This window comes from Leptodactylus fuscus, chromosome 8 (genome assembly GCF_031893055.1).
Source record: "Leptodactylus fuscus isolate aLepFus1 chromosome 8, aLepFus1.hap2, whole genome shotgun sequence".
NCBI lineage: Eukaryota > Metazoa > Chordata > Amphibia > Anura > Leptodactylidae > Leptodactylus > Leptodactylus fuscus.
In genome coordinates, this window is record NC_134272.1 from 88,014,595 (window position 1) to 88,030,477 (window position 15,883).

Consider the following 15,883-nt stretch of genomic DNA (forward strand, 5'->3'; position numbering starts at 1 on the left):
ACCCTCAACATACAAACATAAATGTAGTCATTCATTGACTCACAGCTGAGGGTTTGCTGCAATGGTATCCAGTCTAGACAATCCTCTGTATACATGTTTAGCCTTTGGATGGGATGCTTCCATTCCGTGTGGCCCTGTAGTCTATGCTGACACTTTGTTACAATGTATCAGGACAGGGCAGAGGATTGTCTAGACCGGATACAACTGTAACAAAGTCTCCATTCTCTGTGACCCGGGAATCTGTACTGATACATTGGGACAGGGGAGGATTGTCTAGACTGGATATAACCCTGTGTAGTCTGTATGGATATTTAGCCTTCAGATGGGATTGCTTCCATCCCGTGTGGCCCTGGAGTCTCTGCTGAAACCTTGTTACAATGTATCAGGACAGTAGTTTGTACTGTGGATGTGTTTAGCTTGCAGAGGATTGTCTAGACCGGATACAACTCTCAGCTATGAGTATACAGACCTTTAGTCTATGGGTGAGATGTTTCCATTTCCCGTGGCCCTACAATCTATACTGATACGTTGTAACAAACTATCAGGGCAGGACAGTAGTTTGTTCTGTGGATGGATTTAGCTCACAGAGGATTGTCTGGACTCGTCTACAGAGATTGTAACAAACCCTCAGCGGTGAGAAATAGAAATCCTTTCCAGGTCTTCACCCTCTCGCTCTAAATGACGCAAGTGAGTCCAGTGGGTTCTTCTGTGACCCCTCCCGCACGCAAAACCTGACCATAAGACTGGGCCATTAAATGGAGAGATCCCCTTAAGTGTAATAACATGAAATTCCCAGTATACATAAATCTGTCAGTGGAAGATGCGTCGCTATATGTAATACACATCCGTGGGCCGTATATCACATCATGCACACGCTTCCATCATATATTCACCACGCTCCATATACTATATATAAAAGGATACCGTAGAATAATAGGGTCATGAGTATGGAATATAAAGCACAGGGGAGTATACAGTATATACCGGACTCTGCAACACTGGACTATAGATGGTGGGGGCTATAGGAATAATTCTGGGATTTCACCCCAGGGAGCTTAGGAGACTAAGAACCAATTCGCTGCTGGGAAACATGAACAGACATGACTACATAATAATGAGGTACTAGCAGCTCAGGGGTGAAGCATGGGGGACGAGGTAGCAAATTTTGGGCTAGAAATCAGGCAGTGCTGGGATAAAAGCTTGGAAAGGCAGTAGGGGCATGGAAGGGCAGCCTTGGCTCCCTGGTATGACGAGCAGAGAGAACATCGAATGGGTATTTTGAGGGCGGATCAAGCTGCCATCTCCGTAAGGCAGGTCCAGGTCATAACACTGAGTGGGAACCTCGGGCGGCGTCTTCTCACTGCGGCAGAGCCTTGAGAATCGCATTGACTTCCTCGGCCACTGCCGTCAGGGCGAACTCAAACTGATCCTGGAGACAGGAAAGTCATGTTAGCTTTTTTCTTTCATTTGGTCAATGAGTATACATATATACTGTACTATGTGTACAGCAGTAAGTGTATACCTTGGTTCGCACCATTCCTGGCCTCTGGTCCCGGACGTGTTCTAGTGAGGCTGCGATATCGATCTCCTTAACTCCTGCAGGACAGAAATATACTGTATATAAAACCCTTCCAGGGACTTATATACCCCTCCCCCCACAATAGCTGAATACAAGCTCCTGGAGGACTAATCATTCTGGATGAACCGTAATGCTCTCTTTTACCTTTAGGGGTGCTGTAGGAAAAGTTATCCTGATAAATTGTAGCCACTATACGCTTATTGACAGATAACAACCAAACATTGTCCTGAACACTGAATCATCGGATATCGATACTTTATAGTGAACCTTTTAGATATGTCCTCTCACCTTTAGCCATGCGATTCAGAACCATGTCTATGAGGGTGTAGGTTCCCGTCCTTCCCGCCCCGTCACTAGAGGGAAAACATTATATAGTCTCTATCAGTACTTATAATACCTGTGGAGCAAATACTGACTACTGCGTATAGTATAGCAGAGCTGTGCGCTTATAGTGCATGTACCGGATATAGTATAGCAAAGCTGTGCGCCTATAGTGCATGTACTGGGTACCGGGTATAGTGTAGCAGAGCTGTGCGCCTATACTGCATGTACTGGGTATAGTATAGCAGAGCTGTGCGCTTATAGTGCATGTACCGGATATAGTATAGCAAAGCTGTGCGCCTATAGTGCATGTACCGGGTATAGTGTAGCAGAGCTGTGCGCCTATAGTGCATGTACCGGGTATAGTGTAGCAGAGCTGTGCGCCCATAGTGCATGTACCGGGTATAGTGTAGCAGAGCTGTGCGCCCATAGTGCATGTACCGGGTATAGTGTAGCAGAGCTGTGCGCCCATAGTGCATGTACCGGGTATAGTGTAGCAGAGCTGTGCGCCCATAGTGCAGTATACACACAGTATAGCAGAGCTGTGCACCTATAGTGCAGTATACACACAGTATAGCAGAGCTGTGCACCTATAGTGCAGTATACACACAGTATAGCAGAGCTGTGCACCTATAGTGCAGTATACACACAGTATAGCAGAGCTGTGTGTGTTTGTATGTATTGATGTCAGACTGTGCGGTTACCTGCAGTGCACAATAATGGGGCAGGATCGTCCTCGGAAAGACTTGTTCACCTTCCTGTAACATAAGACAACACGTTCACACCAGTATCACCAGTCATCTGTAGAGCGATGATGTTATTGCCACTCCCTTTAAGGCAGGAAAGGAGGGGACTCCATCTTCATAGTGTCTTGAGAGGAGGGTGGGGTGTGCCCCCTTCTGGTGGAGGCGAATCCCACCTGCTCATGATCACTTTTGTGACTATGCAACTGAGACCAAAATTACAAGCTGCAAATCACAAAAATGACAAGGGCAGCCGTGAGCGGATAGTGAGGAGGCCGAAGGCAGGATGACCAAACCCATGGGCTGGAATATAAACAGTTAATGGCAGGGTCATGGCCTCTCCAATGTTATCCCACCAGGCGAGGACTATAAGGGACGGGCTGTCATGTCCAAAGCAAAGCCCTCCACGTGGCCCTGCGACTTCTGTACTCATGGCAGTGAATGGAGCCGCACTGTGACCCCGAGGGAGGGAGCGGTGACTGCTGGTGGCAAAAAGATCAAGCGCTGCTGTTATTATGTGACCAGAGGCCGCAGCGCCCCCAGGGTCACAGTATGACCCCATTCACTTACCGTAGTCATGGAGCGGAGCCGCAGGGTGACACGCCAATCTTGGCTTGTGAGACAGGAGTCACCGTCCACAACAGAATCACTGGGAAAGCCAAAGCTCGACAACTTTCTAATAGACTGTGTTTCAGTTCCTCACCGTGGTCAAGCTCTCTGCTTGCTGTCAGTGAATGGGAGTACTCATGTTTATATCTCTCTACTGCAACTTCTCACAGCTGAGGGGTTGTTACAATTGAATCATCTGTGAGCAAGATATCTGCAGCACAAACTTCTCCAATCCTGATATTGATACAATGTATCAGTGCAGAGAAATGTATCAATCTATACCCCAGGCAGGGGCAGAATTACTGCCATAGTAGGTGTTGCAGCTGGTCTGGAGCCTGCAATGGGGACATATAATGTATGGGAGCCAATAAAGGGGCAGTATACTGGGTGGGGCCCAGTCTTTCCTATAGGCTCCACAGCTCTAGACTGGATACAACTGTGAAAAACCCTCAGCTGTGTGAAGTACGGGGATCCTGGCAGGATTGTTGCACCCTTTCATCTGAAGATGTTTGCAGAAAAGCAGTCTTGTATTTCCAAGGATCTTCTGTCTGTAAATCCTCCATAGATGTCCGGCCTTATTTTCAGATTGGCGCGCTCACCTGCGGAAGTCCAGCAAGGGGCGAGTGCTGCTGGGGATGCCCTCTGCTGGCCAGCTCAGGAAGTGGAACTGTGTGAGGGTTCGAGTCTCCTGGGTTTGGACGTTCTTTAGGTAAAAGCTGCGAACCAGGAAATCTTCACACCAGATGTGCTCAGACACGAGATTGACCTGATGAGAGGAGGAAGAATATCAGAAGACGAATATAACATCCATAATAAGACGACCTCCGCGAGAGTCTCGGCCGGTTATTTTCCTGATATATTTGTATAGCCATCGGGGCTATAAAGGGTTTTCTGATACAGAGCTCCAAATCCCCTGCACAGACATAGGTAAAGGATAACGTAGCTGCCTGCAGTCACCACTAGAGGGCGCTCACTGTATACGCTTCACTTATTCAGGGTGCTGTATTAGTGAGCGCCCCCTAGTGGTGGAGTTAGGTAGCCAGAATTGTATCTTATCTCTGCAGATGATTTGGAGCTCTGTGTCAGAGAAATGGGGGCCAATGTCTATAAAGATTATAAGAGAATTTGGGACTTTTTTTTTTAGATTAAAAAAAAAAAAAAAAAAATTTGTAGAGGAAAGTCTTGTGTCACTGACTGCCATAAAGTGATATCTTCTTATCTCAAGAGGTGCTGCAGCAGCTGATGAATGTAAATACTTCTTATACTGCAGAGTGTGCAGGTCACCCCAATATATGACATGTGAGTGACGGGATGTGCACAGAGCGGAGCACTCACCTCATAGATGTGGTAGAGAGAAGACCCTTCATCAGGCCAGTAGCGGTCACATTGCTTCACTCCGTCCTCCACCAGGGGGCTCAGCATCACTATTACCGTGCAGCCATTCTCCCAAACCATCTACACAGAGAACAGACAAGATCTGGGGATGTCACTCATCACATACATAAAACACAGCGGATATCACATAGAATGATAATCCGTACTCACCTGCCAGAAGTCAGCAATAGTGTGAGAGAGCGGCCCCTGGGTGGCGATATAGGCGGGCATCCGAGGGTCATGTTCAATCTATTATAGAGAGTCATAGTGTTATAGCAGGAACTAACAATGGACAATATTACATACAGCAATCTATCTATCATTCGTGTCTAAGTCCAGACCCAGATTCTGGACTGCAGACTGCACCGCTAAGGAAACAAGGGAAGGAGACTCTCTCTGATACTATGGCGGCTAGCTAGGCCCTGCCTACGGGTGGTGGTCAGCTGCTTCCAAGCTAGCCTTGGCCCTGACAACTCCTGGCTCTCTAGCATGAAGACCTAGCCGACAGATAGGACAAGAGCTGCAAGAGAGCTAGGGACTGGGGATTCTAAGGTGGTGACCCCTACAGAAATCAAGGTGCAGCTGCAGACAAACAAACCAGACGGGATGTGCTGGACAACAGACACGCAGCACAACACAATACACAACAAGACAGTGAGGAGAGGGACAGTGGAGAGGTGAGGAAAGGGTTAACATAGGACTGGGGCAAAATAAACTGGAACCCATCTCAAACAACCAGATAGTGCCAAGCAAACAGAAGTGAAGGACAGGGCAGAGTAGCAGCCTGGAGGGACAAACTAAACCCACACACAAACTATCACTCAAACTCCTTCCTAGACAGTTGCAGCACAAACAAAACACTCCTCCTCCCAGGACCACAAATTTTAGATTGGGACCACAAAAACCAGCAACTAGTGGAGCTGCCCTCATTCTTATAAAGGCCCCAGAATCCTCCCATAGGTTGATGGTAATACTTAACACCTGAGGTTCGATTCCTGGAACCTCAAGTATGCTCAGAGGACTGACACCAAATACCAAAACCGATGGTCCGGTGGCAAAGAAACCCCCAGCAAAACACAGGAGCCCGGATCAAATCCCCGACCGACATATACAAATAACAAAGTCATGACAATCTATCTCCTATCTACCTAATATCTTCTGTCTGATATTACAGACAGGCGATTGCGCTATATCTAGATATCACACATCATCCATATACATAATCTGTAAATGTCCCTGGATTCTCCATGTCCTGGTCTCTGCGCTTGTTGGGGGTTGTGGTATTAGTAGTTGGAGAACCCCATGAGACTTATCTGTGATTTACATGTATTACGTACAATCGGGCTGGCGTTGATGTAGTCGCTGCGGGAGGGGTTGTTATCGCTCCTCAGCTTTATACGTGCGTGGTCGTCTATAGGAGAGATATAGAGAGGTCAGAGCTATATACCAATAGTGTATCACACAATCCATAGAACGTCTCCGCAGAACATGTAACAGCCACAACCGGTGCCAATATAAACAGACCGGGGCTATGTCATCATGCCCAGGTTATAGCAGCGGTAACAGGGCCCTACTGAGCTCAGCCTGCCCTATACATCTACATGGGAGTAAGCTTATGATGGTACTGTTATGTGGGCACTATATGGTAGATATATTGTATGTAAGCACCGTATGGTACTGTTATATGAGCACTATATAGTAGATATACTGTATGTAAGCACTGTATGGTACTGTTATATAAGCACTATAGGGCACTATTACTAGGCCACTGTATAGTAGATGTATGTAAGCGCTACATGGTACTATTATACATTTCATGTATGGAGCTATCATATAGACATGGTATGGATCAGTGATGACAGGTTATGTGACCTATGGGCCGTACAGGTTGGGCATCCCTATGGCCGCCCTCCTTGTGGGGCTCAGTGATGAGGAGGAATGGGGTGGGCTTATTGGCACTCACAGGGTACAAAATCCGGGTTCCTGTTCTTCTTCAGGTTGGTATCATTCTTGGCAATGGAGCAGGCGTTTGGCTCAGCCTGATAGGCGCACAGGGCTTGCCACTCCTTAGCCAGGCGGTCTCTATTCCTCAGATGATCTTCCATGTAGGCCTGCAAAGGGTCAGAAAACATTGATGCACTTATAGAGGAGCCGACAAGCCCATAGACCATCATCTGATCGGCGCGGTCAGCCTGAGCATTTTGTTTATCCAAATCTGTTCAGCTATTCCACAGCTATAAGCCCTGTTAGTGTTGATGCAGATGAGGGTCTACTAGCCAAGTGGGCGGTAACACTGAATGACCTACAGAACAGAGACCCCGCCCCAGATGAACTGCAGTGTTCCTTGCTGAGAAGATGCTCAGGGTGACAGCGCCGTCAGATGATGGAGGTCATTGGGATTGTCAGACTTGGTGACCAGTAATCCATCAGAAGGACACAACTCACACGAGGCTGATAACACAGGACAATAGCTGTCATAAACACACACATACACATGTCTCTACGTGTCACTGACCAGGATCATGTGCCCGGTGGAGATGTCCATGTTGGACTGTACGGGTTCCTCACACCAGGATGGAGTGCTGCTGTGGGAGCTCGGGCTCGGTTGTGGGACGTCACTAAATTGGGAAGACACGCTGCTGACACGGGAGTTTTCTGCTGCCGCGCCGGTTGCTTCTGTGCGGCTGAAGAGAGATTTTCCAGCCATGTGCTGCCTGCAGAGATCCTGCGATCAGATGGAAAGGACCAAAGTTATCTTTACCTACAGAAATATGAGGGCAGAATTGACAAGTTGTCCCATTTAGGGCTTAGCGGAGAGAAGCGGCGTCCTTGGCGGGATGTGCAGCGATCGCAGGAGGAATGTGTCTTGTATGACTGTAAATGAGTTATCTGCTGTGAGATCTACTAACTGCAAGATGCCTCCGCCCAACTACACCAATCAGCAAGATGACCGCTGGGGCAACTTCAGACTATGGGATTCCTCGTACCAGAAAACCCACTGGAGTCAGTAATGCTTCAGACAACTTAGATCAGGTGATTCTGGACTAACATGTAATGCACTTTAATTCATAAATGTGGCTGCTTTCTGCCTTAAAAACCTCTCTAAAACTCCTCCCACTAGGTGTCTCCCTTTAGCTAATTTGCAGTTCACTCCCTGTTATTAGGGAAGTTCCATCCATAGATACCATTAAAATGCAAAACGGCGTCACAGTGAGTAGAAGGAAGAGGGGCTGGTCTCTCATACAGTGAGTACAGATGGGAGGGGCTGATTCTCTTCACAGCACATCTGCTATGTGCAAAGGACTGAAGATTCTGCACATCTCAATGTAAGAAGTCTTCTATGTACTTGAATCTAGTTCTGGATGCTTCTTTGGTTACAGATGTGATATTATTCACAGATGGCAGCTGCTTTACAGACTTTGCTCATAGATTGCTCATTTTGTGTCAGGTATCTTTTTAGCAATATCATACCTGCATGTATTTGTCCTGTATTTGCAGTTCAGTGTTCCTAGATTTCTTATATTATGATCACTTGGGCTTTTTCAGCCACTCGTTTGCTATTGTACAGTTACTCCTGGCAGAATTACATGTAAAGAAATCAGTATACGTTAGAGGAGGGGGTCAGACAGCTCCTTACTGTACAGTCATGGCCAAAAGTTTTGAGAATGATACAAATATTAATTGTTACAAAGTCTACTGCTTCAGTTTTCCTAATGGCAATTTGCATATACTCCAGAATGTTATAAAGAGTGATCAGCTCAACAGCAATTACTTACAAAGTCAATATTTGCCTAGAAAATGAACTTTATCCCCCAAAACACATTTCAACATCATTGCAGCCCTGCCTTAAAAGGACCAGCTAACATTGTTTCAGTGATTGCTCCAGTAACACAGGTGTGGGTGTTGATGAGGACAGGGCTGGAGATCAATCTGTCATGATTAAGTAAGATTGACACCACTGGACACTGTAAAAGGAGGCTGGTGCTTGGCATCATTGTTTCTCTTCTGTTACCCATGGTTATCTCTAAAGAAACACGTGCAGTCATCATTGCACTGCACAAAAATGGCCTAACAGGGAAGAGTATCGCAGCTAGAAAGATTGCACCTCAGTCAACAATCTATCGCATCATCAAGAACTTCAAGGAGAGAGGTTCCATTGGTGCCAAAAAATCCCCAGTGCGCCCAAGAAAGACCAGCAAGCGCCAGGAACATGAGCCAACAGTGCGGTGCTGCTGCAAAAAAGGCTAATAAAATTCTGGGATGTATTAAGACAAGCATTGAATCTAGATCAAGAGAGGTCATTATTCCGCTGTACTCTTCCCTGGTCAGACCACACCTGGAATACTGTGTACAGTTCTGGGCGCCTCAATTCAAGAAAGACATCGATATATTGGAGCAAGTCCAGAGAAGAGCAACCAAAATGGTGGAAGGTCTGCAAACCATGTCCTATGAGGAGCGGCTAAAAGAATTGGGATTGTTTAGTTTGCAGAAGAGAAGGCTGAGGGGAGATTTAATAGCAGTCTACAAATATCTGAAAGGTAGTCACAGTGCAGAGGGATCTGCCCTATTCTCATTAGCACAAGGAAGTACAAGAAGCAATGGGATGAAACTAAAGGGAAAGAGATACAGATTAGACATTAGGAAAAACTTTCTGACAGTGAGGGGAGTGAGAGAGTGGAATAGGCTGCCACGGGAGGTGGTGGGCGCTCCATCAATGGAAATCTTCAAGCGGAATCTGGAGAAACATATAGCTGGGATGATTTAGGAAAACCTGCACTCGCAGGGGGTTGGACCCGATGGCCCTTGAGGTCCCTTCCAACTCTACCATAAGAAAAGAAAAAGAAAGGAACGTCTCTTAAAAGTGTTTCAGCTGTGGGATCGGGCTACCAGCAGTGCAGAGCTTGCTCAGGAATGGCAGCAGGCAGGTGTGAGTGCATCTGCACGCACTGTGAGGCGGAGACTCTTGGAGCAAGGCCTGGTCTCAAGGAGGGCAGCAAAGAAGCCACTTCTCTCCAGACAAAACATCAGGGACAGACTGATATTCTGCAAAAGGTACAGGGAGTGGACTGCTGAGGACTGGGGTAAAGTCATTTTCTCTGATGAATCCCCTTTTCGATTGTTTGGGACATCTGGAGAACAGCTTATTGGTAGAAGACGAGGTGAGCGCTACCACCAGTCTTGTCTCATGCCAACTGTAAAGCATCCTGAAACCATTCATGTGTGGGGTTGCTTCTCAGCCAAGGGAATCGGCTCTCTCACAGTCTTGCCTAAAAACACAGCCATGAATAAAGAATGGGACCAGAATGTCCTCCAAGATCAACTTCTCCCAACCGTCCAAGAGCAGTTTGGCCATCAACAATGCCTTTTCCTGCATGATGGAGCACCTTGCCATAAAGCAAAGGTGAGAACTAAATGGCTCAGGGAACAAAACAGAGAGATTTTGGGTCCATGGCCTGGAAACTCCCCAGATCTTAATCCCATTGAGAACTTGTGGTCAATCATCAAGAGAAGGGTGGACAAACAAAAACCTACAAATTCTGACAAAATGCAAGCATTGATTGTGCAAGAATGGACGGCTATCAGTCAGGATTTGGTCCAGAAGTTGATTGAGAACATGCCAGGGAGAATTGCAGAGGTCCTGAAGAAGAAGGGTCAACACTGCAAATATTGCAACGCTGCATTAACTCATTCTGTCACTATAAACTTTTATTACTCAGAATATGATTGCAATTCTATGTCTGTATGTGATAAAAACATCTGACAAACACACAGAAACCAGAGGGAGCAGATCATGTGACAATAGAAGATTTGTGTCATTCTCAAAACTTTTGGCCATGACTGTACATACCCCCTGCCTTAGGGACAAATGTAAAATGTGCTGCAGTCATAATGGAGATATTAATAGTAGGAAACCTGATAGGACACTATATATGAAGGCGTATACATTCACAGAACAGACCGCCCAGCAAGACTCTGCAGATGTTCCAACCTTTCAGGGAGGGAGCTGAATCGAGCCCTATGCACTGAGCTCCCCCTAGTGGTGGCAATAATTAGAATTTTAAAATGATAAACTTTTTAGCCATATTTAGATAAAATAAGATTATAGGGTTAATGTTTCTCTAGACCCCCACATTTAACCCCTTCACCATGCTAAAGAAATCTTAGGTAATAACGTCCACATCACCCTAGACCTCTAGTCATGGCTACCATCGCCATGGACACTACAAAAATGTGGGATGTGATACAATTTAGATCACAAATCTAATGAGGCAATTTCTAAAGACCTGAAGGGGGCGCCAACCTATAGACAACTGATGTATACAAGATGGAGTCGTCTGATCTCATACAGATATAATCAGACTTTATGGTTTATTTGATTTGATTTGTGACCCTTAAAGTGATTTTCCCATCACCAACCATATTTACAGCAAATCTCCAGAAATCTACCTGTTATATGAATACAGACAATCCGGGCAATAGGGAAAGACACGAGCAACGAAATCTAATTCCTGACAGATGCTCCATAGTCATCAGTCACAATGTCCATGGAGAGAAGAAAATCCACTATGAGAAAATCTTCATATTATCTCCTCCTCCTTACTACTGTACTATAGTGCGCCAGGATGTGACTGGTTAATAGGGCCGGAATATATACCAATATATCAGCATGTAATAATGCCGAAAATGTTGGAGGAGCTTCTGCTAGACTCACTGTATACAAGCTAGTGTAATACAGCCTCTATATAAACTACTATAATACTGTCCTCTATATACAAGAATATAACTACTATAATACCGCCCCCTATGTATAAGAATATAACTACTATAATACTGCCCCTTATGTACAAGAATATAACTACTATAATACTACTCCTATGTACAAGAATATAACTACTATAATACTACCTCCTATGTACAAGAATATAACTACTATAATACTGCTCCTATGTACAAGAATATAACTACTATAATACTACCTCCTATGTACAAGAATATAACTACTATAATACTACCTCCTATGTACAAGAATATAACTACTATAATACTGCTCCTATGTACAAGAATATAACTACTATAATACTACTCATATGTACAAGAATATAACTACTATAATACTACCTCCTATGTATAAGAATATAACTACTATAATACTACCTCCTATGTATAAGAATATAACTACTATAATACTACCTCCTATGTATAAGAATATAACTACTATAATACTGCTCCTATGTATAAGAATATAACTACTATAATACTGCTCCTATGTACAAGAATATAACTACTATAATACTGCTCCCTATATACAAGAATATAACTACTATAATACTGCTCCCTATATACAAGAATATAACTACTATAATACTGCTCCTATCTACAACAATATAACTACTATAATACTACTCCTATGTACAAGAATATAACTACTATAATACTGCTCCCTATATACAAGAATATAACTACTATAATACTGCTCCCTATATACAAGAATATAACTACTATAATACTGCTCCCTATATACAAGAATATAACTACTATAATACTGCTCCTATGTACAGGAATATAACTACTATAATACTACTCCTATGTACAAGAATATAACTACTATAATACTGCCCCTTATGTACAAGAATATAACTACTATAATACTGCCCCTTATGTACAAGAATATAACTACTATAATACTGCCCCTTATGTACAAGAATATAACTACTATAATACTACCTCCTATGTATAAGAATATAACTACTATAATACTGCTCCTATGTACAAGAATATAACTACTATAATACTGCTCCTATGTACAAGAATATAACTACTATAATACTACTCCTATGTATAAGAATATAACTACTATAATACTACCTCCTATGTACAAGAATATAACTACTATAATACTACTCCTATGTACAAGAATATAACTACTATAATACTGCTCCTATCTACAAGAATATAACTACTATAATACTGCTCCTATGTACAAGAATATAACTACTATAATACTACTCCTATCTACAACAATATAACTACTATAATACTACTCCTATGTACAAGAATATAACTAATATAATACTACTCCTATGTACAAGAATATAACTACTATAATACTACTCCTATGTACAAGAATATAACTAATATAATACTACTCCTATCTACAAGAATATAACTACTATAATACTACTCCTATGTACAAGAATATAACTAATATAATACTACTCCTATGTACAAGAATATAACTACTATAATACTACTCCTATGTACAAGAATATAACTACTATAATACTGCTCCTATGTACAAGAATATAACTACTATAATACTACTCCTATGTACAAGAATATAACTACTATAATACTGCTCCTATGTACAAGAATATAACTACTATAATACTACTCCTATGTACAAGAATATAACTACTATAATACTACTCCTATGTACAAGAATATAACTACTATAATACTACCTCCTATGTACAAGAATATAACTACTATAATACTACCTCCTATGTACAAGAATATAACTACTATAATACTGCTCCTATGTACAAGAATATAACTAATATAATACTACTTCTATGTACAAGAATATAACTACTATAATACTACACCTATGTACAAGAATATAACTACTATAATACTGCTCCTATGAACAAGAATATAACTACTATAATACTACTCCTATGTACAAGAATATAACTACTATAATACTACTCCTATGTACAAGAATATAACTACTATAATACTGCTCCTATGTACAAGAATATTACTACTATAATACTGCTCCTATGTACAAGAATATAACTACTATAATACTACCTCCTATGTACAAGAATATAACTACTATAATACTACCTCCTATGTACAAGAATATAACTACTATAATACTACTCCTATATACAAGAATATAACTACTATAATACTACTCCTATGTACAAGAATATAACTACTATAATACTGCCCCCTATGTACAAGAATATAACTACTATAATACTACTCCTATATACAAGAATATAACTACTATAATACTACTCCTATGTACAAGAATATAACTACTATAATACTACTCCTATATACAAGAATATAACTACTATAATACTACCTCCTATATACAAGAATATAACTACTATAATACTGCCTCCTATGTACAAGAATATAACTACTATAATACTACTCCTATGTACAAGAATATAACTACTATAATACTACTCCTATGTACAAGAATATAACTACTATAATACGGTCATTACCTGATACTCAAAAGTAGAGTCTCCGGCTCCCTCAGGTCCCAGTCCTGCCAGTCGTTCTTTCTCCCGTTGCTTTGCATGTTGTCGCAGACAGAATATAACAGCTGAGGCGATGACAATTCCAGCTATACAGGCCAATGCGATAAAGATGAGGAGAACAAATCTGAAAGTATCCCCAAAATGAGAGGCATGGGGGAACGTGGTGGCGGTGGCATTGCTCCTCTGTGTATGAAGAAGGACACAGATTAATCCCGGAAATCATTCATGTGGGAGAAGATAATAAACCTTCTAACAGACTGTAGAATACCTGGTTATGTGAACATTCATACATATGGGGTACGGTAGTACGGTCCTATGTGTGGACACTTGCCGGTATTATTTACACCACCTACTCTATAACCTGAGCCCTGTCCATGTTCTCCAGATTCTTCACCTAAATGTATCTTCCTGAAAATCTGATTACTAAGGCAATAAGAGTTATAGCACAGCACATGACACGTTACATACCGCCAAACCACTCGTCTAAGACTGCTCTCAATCCAGCCTAAGTAACAAGATAAAGACGGGTTGTTTAGGACCTTCTGCCTGACAACTCCAAGTCCGCCCCATCTCAGCTGGTATTAGTAGTCAGATTTATCATGTTACATAATTTAACTCTATGATGACCATCTTCTACCAGTCTATAGTACAAGACTTGAAGACCACATGATGGGTTCTGGAGTGTCTAAGGTTGGCCCTTGGAGATTTCTGTCTACAGTCTCCAACCTGTGGCTCTCCAAGTGCTGAGAAACGACTGCTGGGACTTGTAGTTTGCCATCCAGTGAAAAGCCTTGGGTTGGAGTTTGGGAGCTTCAGAAACATGGCGACCAGAAGAGTAGACCAGGATGGAGTTCCACAAATAGTGACTGGTGACTTTCTTGGGCCCCCACCATTCCTGAGCAATCACTACAGGTAGTTTCAGCATCCAATATGCTAATTAGGCCTTATACTGTCAAGTGGGCAGTCCCAGACTATTTGCTCCAGTCCAGGACTGCCTACTTGACAGTGCGGAGTCCTAATTTAGCACATTCGATGCTGAAGTTATTAGCAACGGCACCCGAATCAGTGGAGCGCCACCTGTTGCTAAAAGTTGAAGGTGGTGAAAGGTTCTTTTTCATGAGCTATAAGGATATATGGAGGAAACGGGGACAGGGGGTCTTTTCTGGAAAGATGTCCCCACTCTGGAGGACGTTATAGAAGAACTGATCTAGACATGGCAGATGGAAGGCCTCAAGACAAAAACATCCAAAAACATTGGGAACTACAGACACACAAATATACAAAAAATTCTCCACATCTTTCTCCGCCTTTTCCATAAACGTTTTGAAATATTTGTTATCTAGAAAATATTGTCACATTGTTTCGATTGGATCTGATAGAAATGAAGCCGCACAATAATCCAAAAAGCTACAAATCCAGATCTGTACATTGGCTCTGATACAGAAACCAAACCCGAAGACACGGCCAGCTCCCGAACTGTTGCTCTCCGTCCTGCACAGGTTACACGACATCTTGTAAAAAATCCTGAATTTTTGGGCAATGGTGGAAACATCCCATTCTATATGCGCATATATATTCCATATCTGACTCTATAGGTCTCTCTATCTATAGGACACATCCCATAACCGTCACATCTCCCCCTCTCCTGCCCCGGCCTGCGTTTGCAACTCCGATTGACACTGCTGTGTCCACAGAGCTTGCAATCTAGACTCGGCAAGCTCTGGAGGTTAAGCAGTCTTTTCAAGGTCAATGTGAAGACGGAGCCTGAGGTTGATCCCTTTATCTTAACCCCATGTCTGGATGGAGGGGCCCCGACTGCGCCCCTTTATATCGATCACATTAGACGAGATGATATCACGTGAAGGTAAAGAAGGGACGAAAAGATACAAAATAACACAAAAAATGCAAAAATTCTGCTCTCCATTTTGAGGCGACACCCTCCTGCACAGACAGAAGTGAGAGGGGCGCTTCTCGGA

General features: G+C 43.0%; 1 protein-coding gene across 2 annotated transcripts in view; it reads right to left on the reverse strand.

Annotated features, from left to right (window-relative positions):
• Window positions 1-985: 985 nt before the first annotated feature.
• The window catches only part of PTPRN (protein tyrosine phosphatase receptor type N), a 62,509-nt gene continuing 47,611 nt past the window's right edge, over window positions 986-15,883 (reverse strand). For both annotated transcript variants that reach the window (XM_075284603.1, XM_075284602.1), the window contains 11 exons: window positions 13,872-14,090; window positions 7,142-7,351; window positions 6,590-6,737; window positions 5,964-6,037; window positions 4,798-4,875; window positions 4,588-4,707; window positions 3,852-4,018; window positions 2,605-2,658; window positions 1,868-1,932; window positions 1,523-1,596; window positions 986-1,429 (listed from right to left, as the gene is read on the reverse strand). In XM_075284603.1, coding sequence (XP_075140704.1) covers window positions 1,358-1,429; window positions 1,523-1,596; window positions 1,868-1,932; window positions 2,605-2,658; window positions 3,852-4,018; window positions 4,588-4,707; window positions 4,798-4,875; window positions 5,964-6,037; window positions 6,590-6,737; window positions 7,142-7,351; window positions 13,872-14,090 — 1,281 coding nt within the window. In that variant the 3' untranslated portion in view covers window positions 986-1,357. The remainder of the gene's footprint in view (window positions 1,430-1,522; window positions 1,597-1,867; window positions 1,933-2,604; window positions 2,659-3,851; window positions 4,019-4,587; window positions 4,708-4,797; window positions 4,876-5,963; window positions 6,038-6,589; window positions 6,738-7,141; window positions 7,352-13,871; window positions 14,091-15,883) is intronic.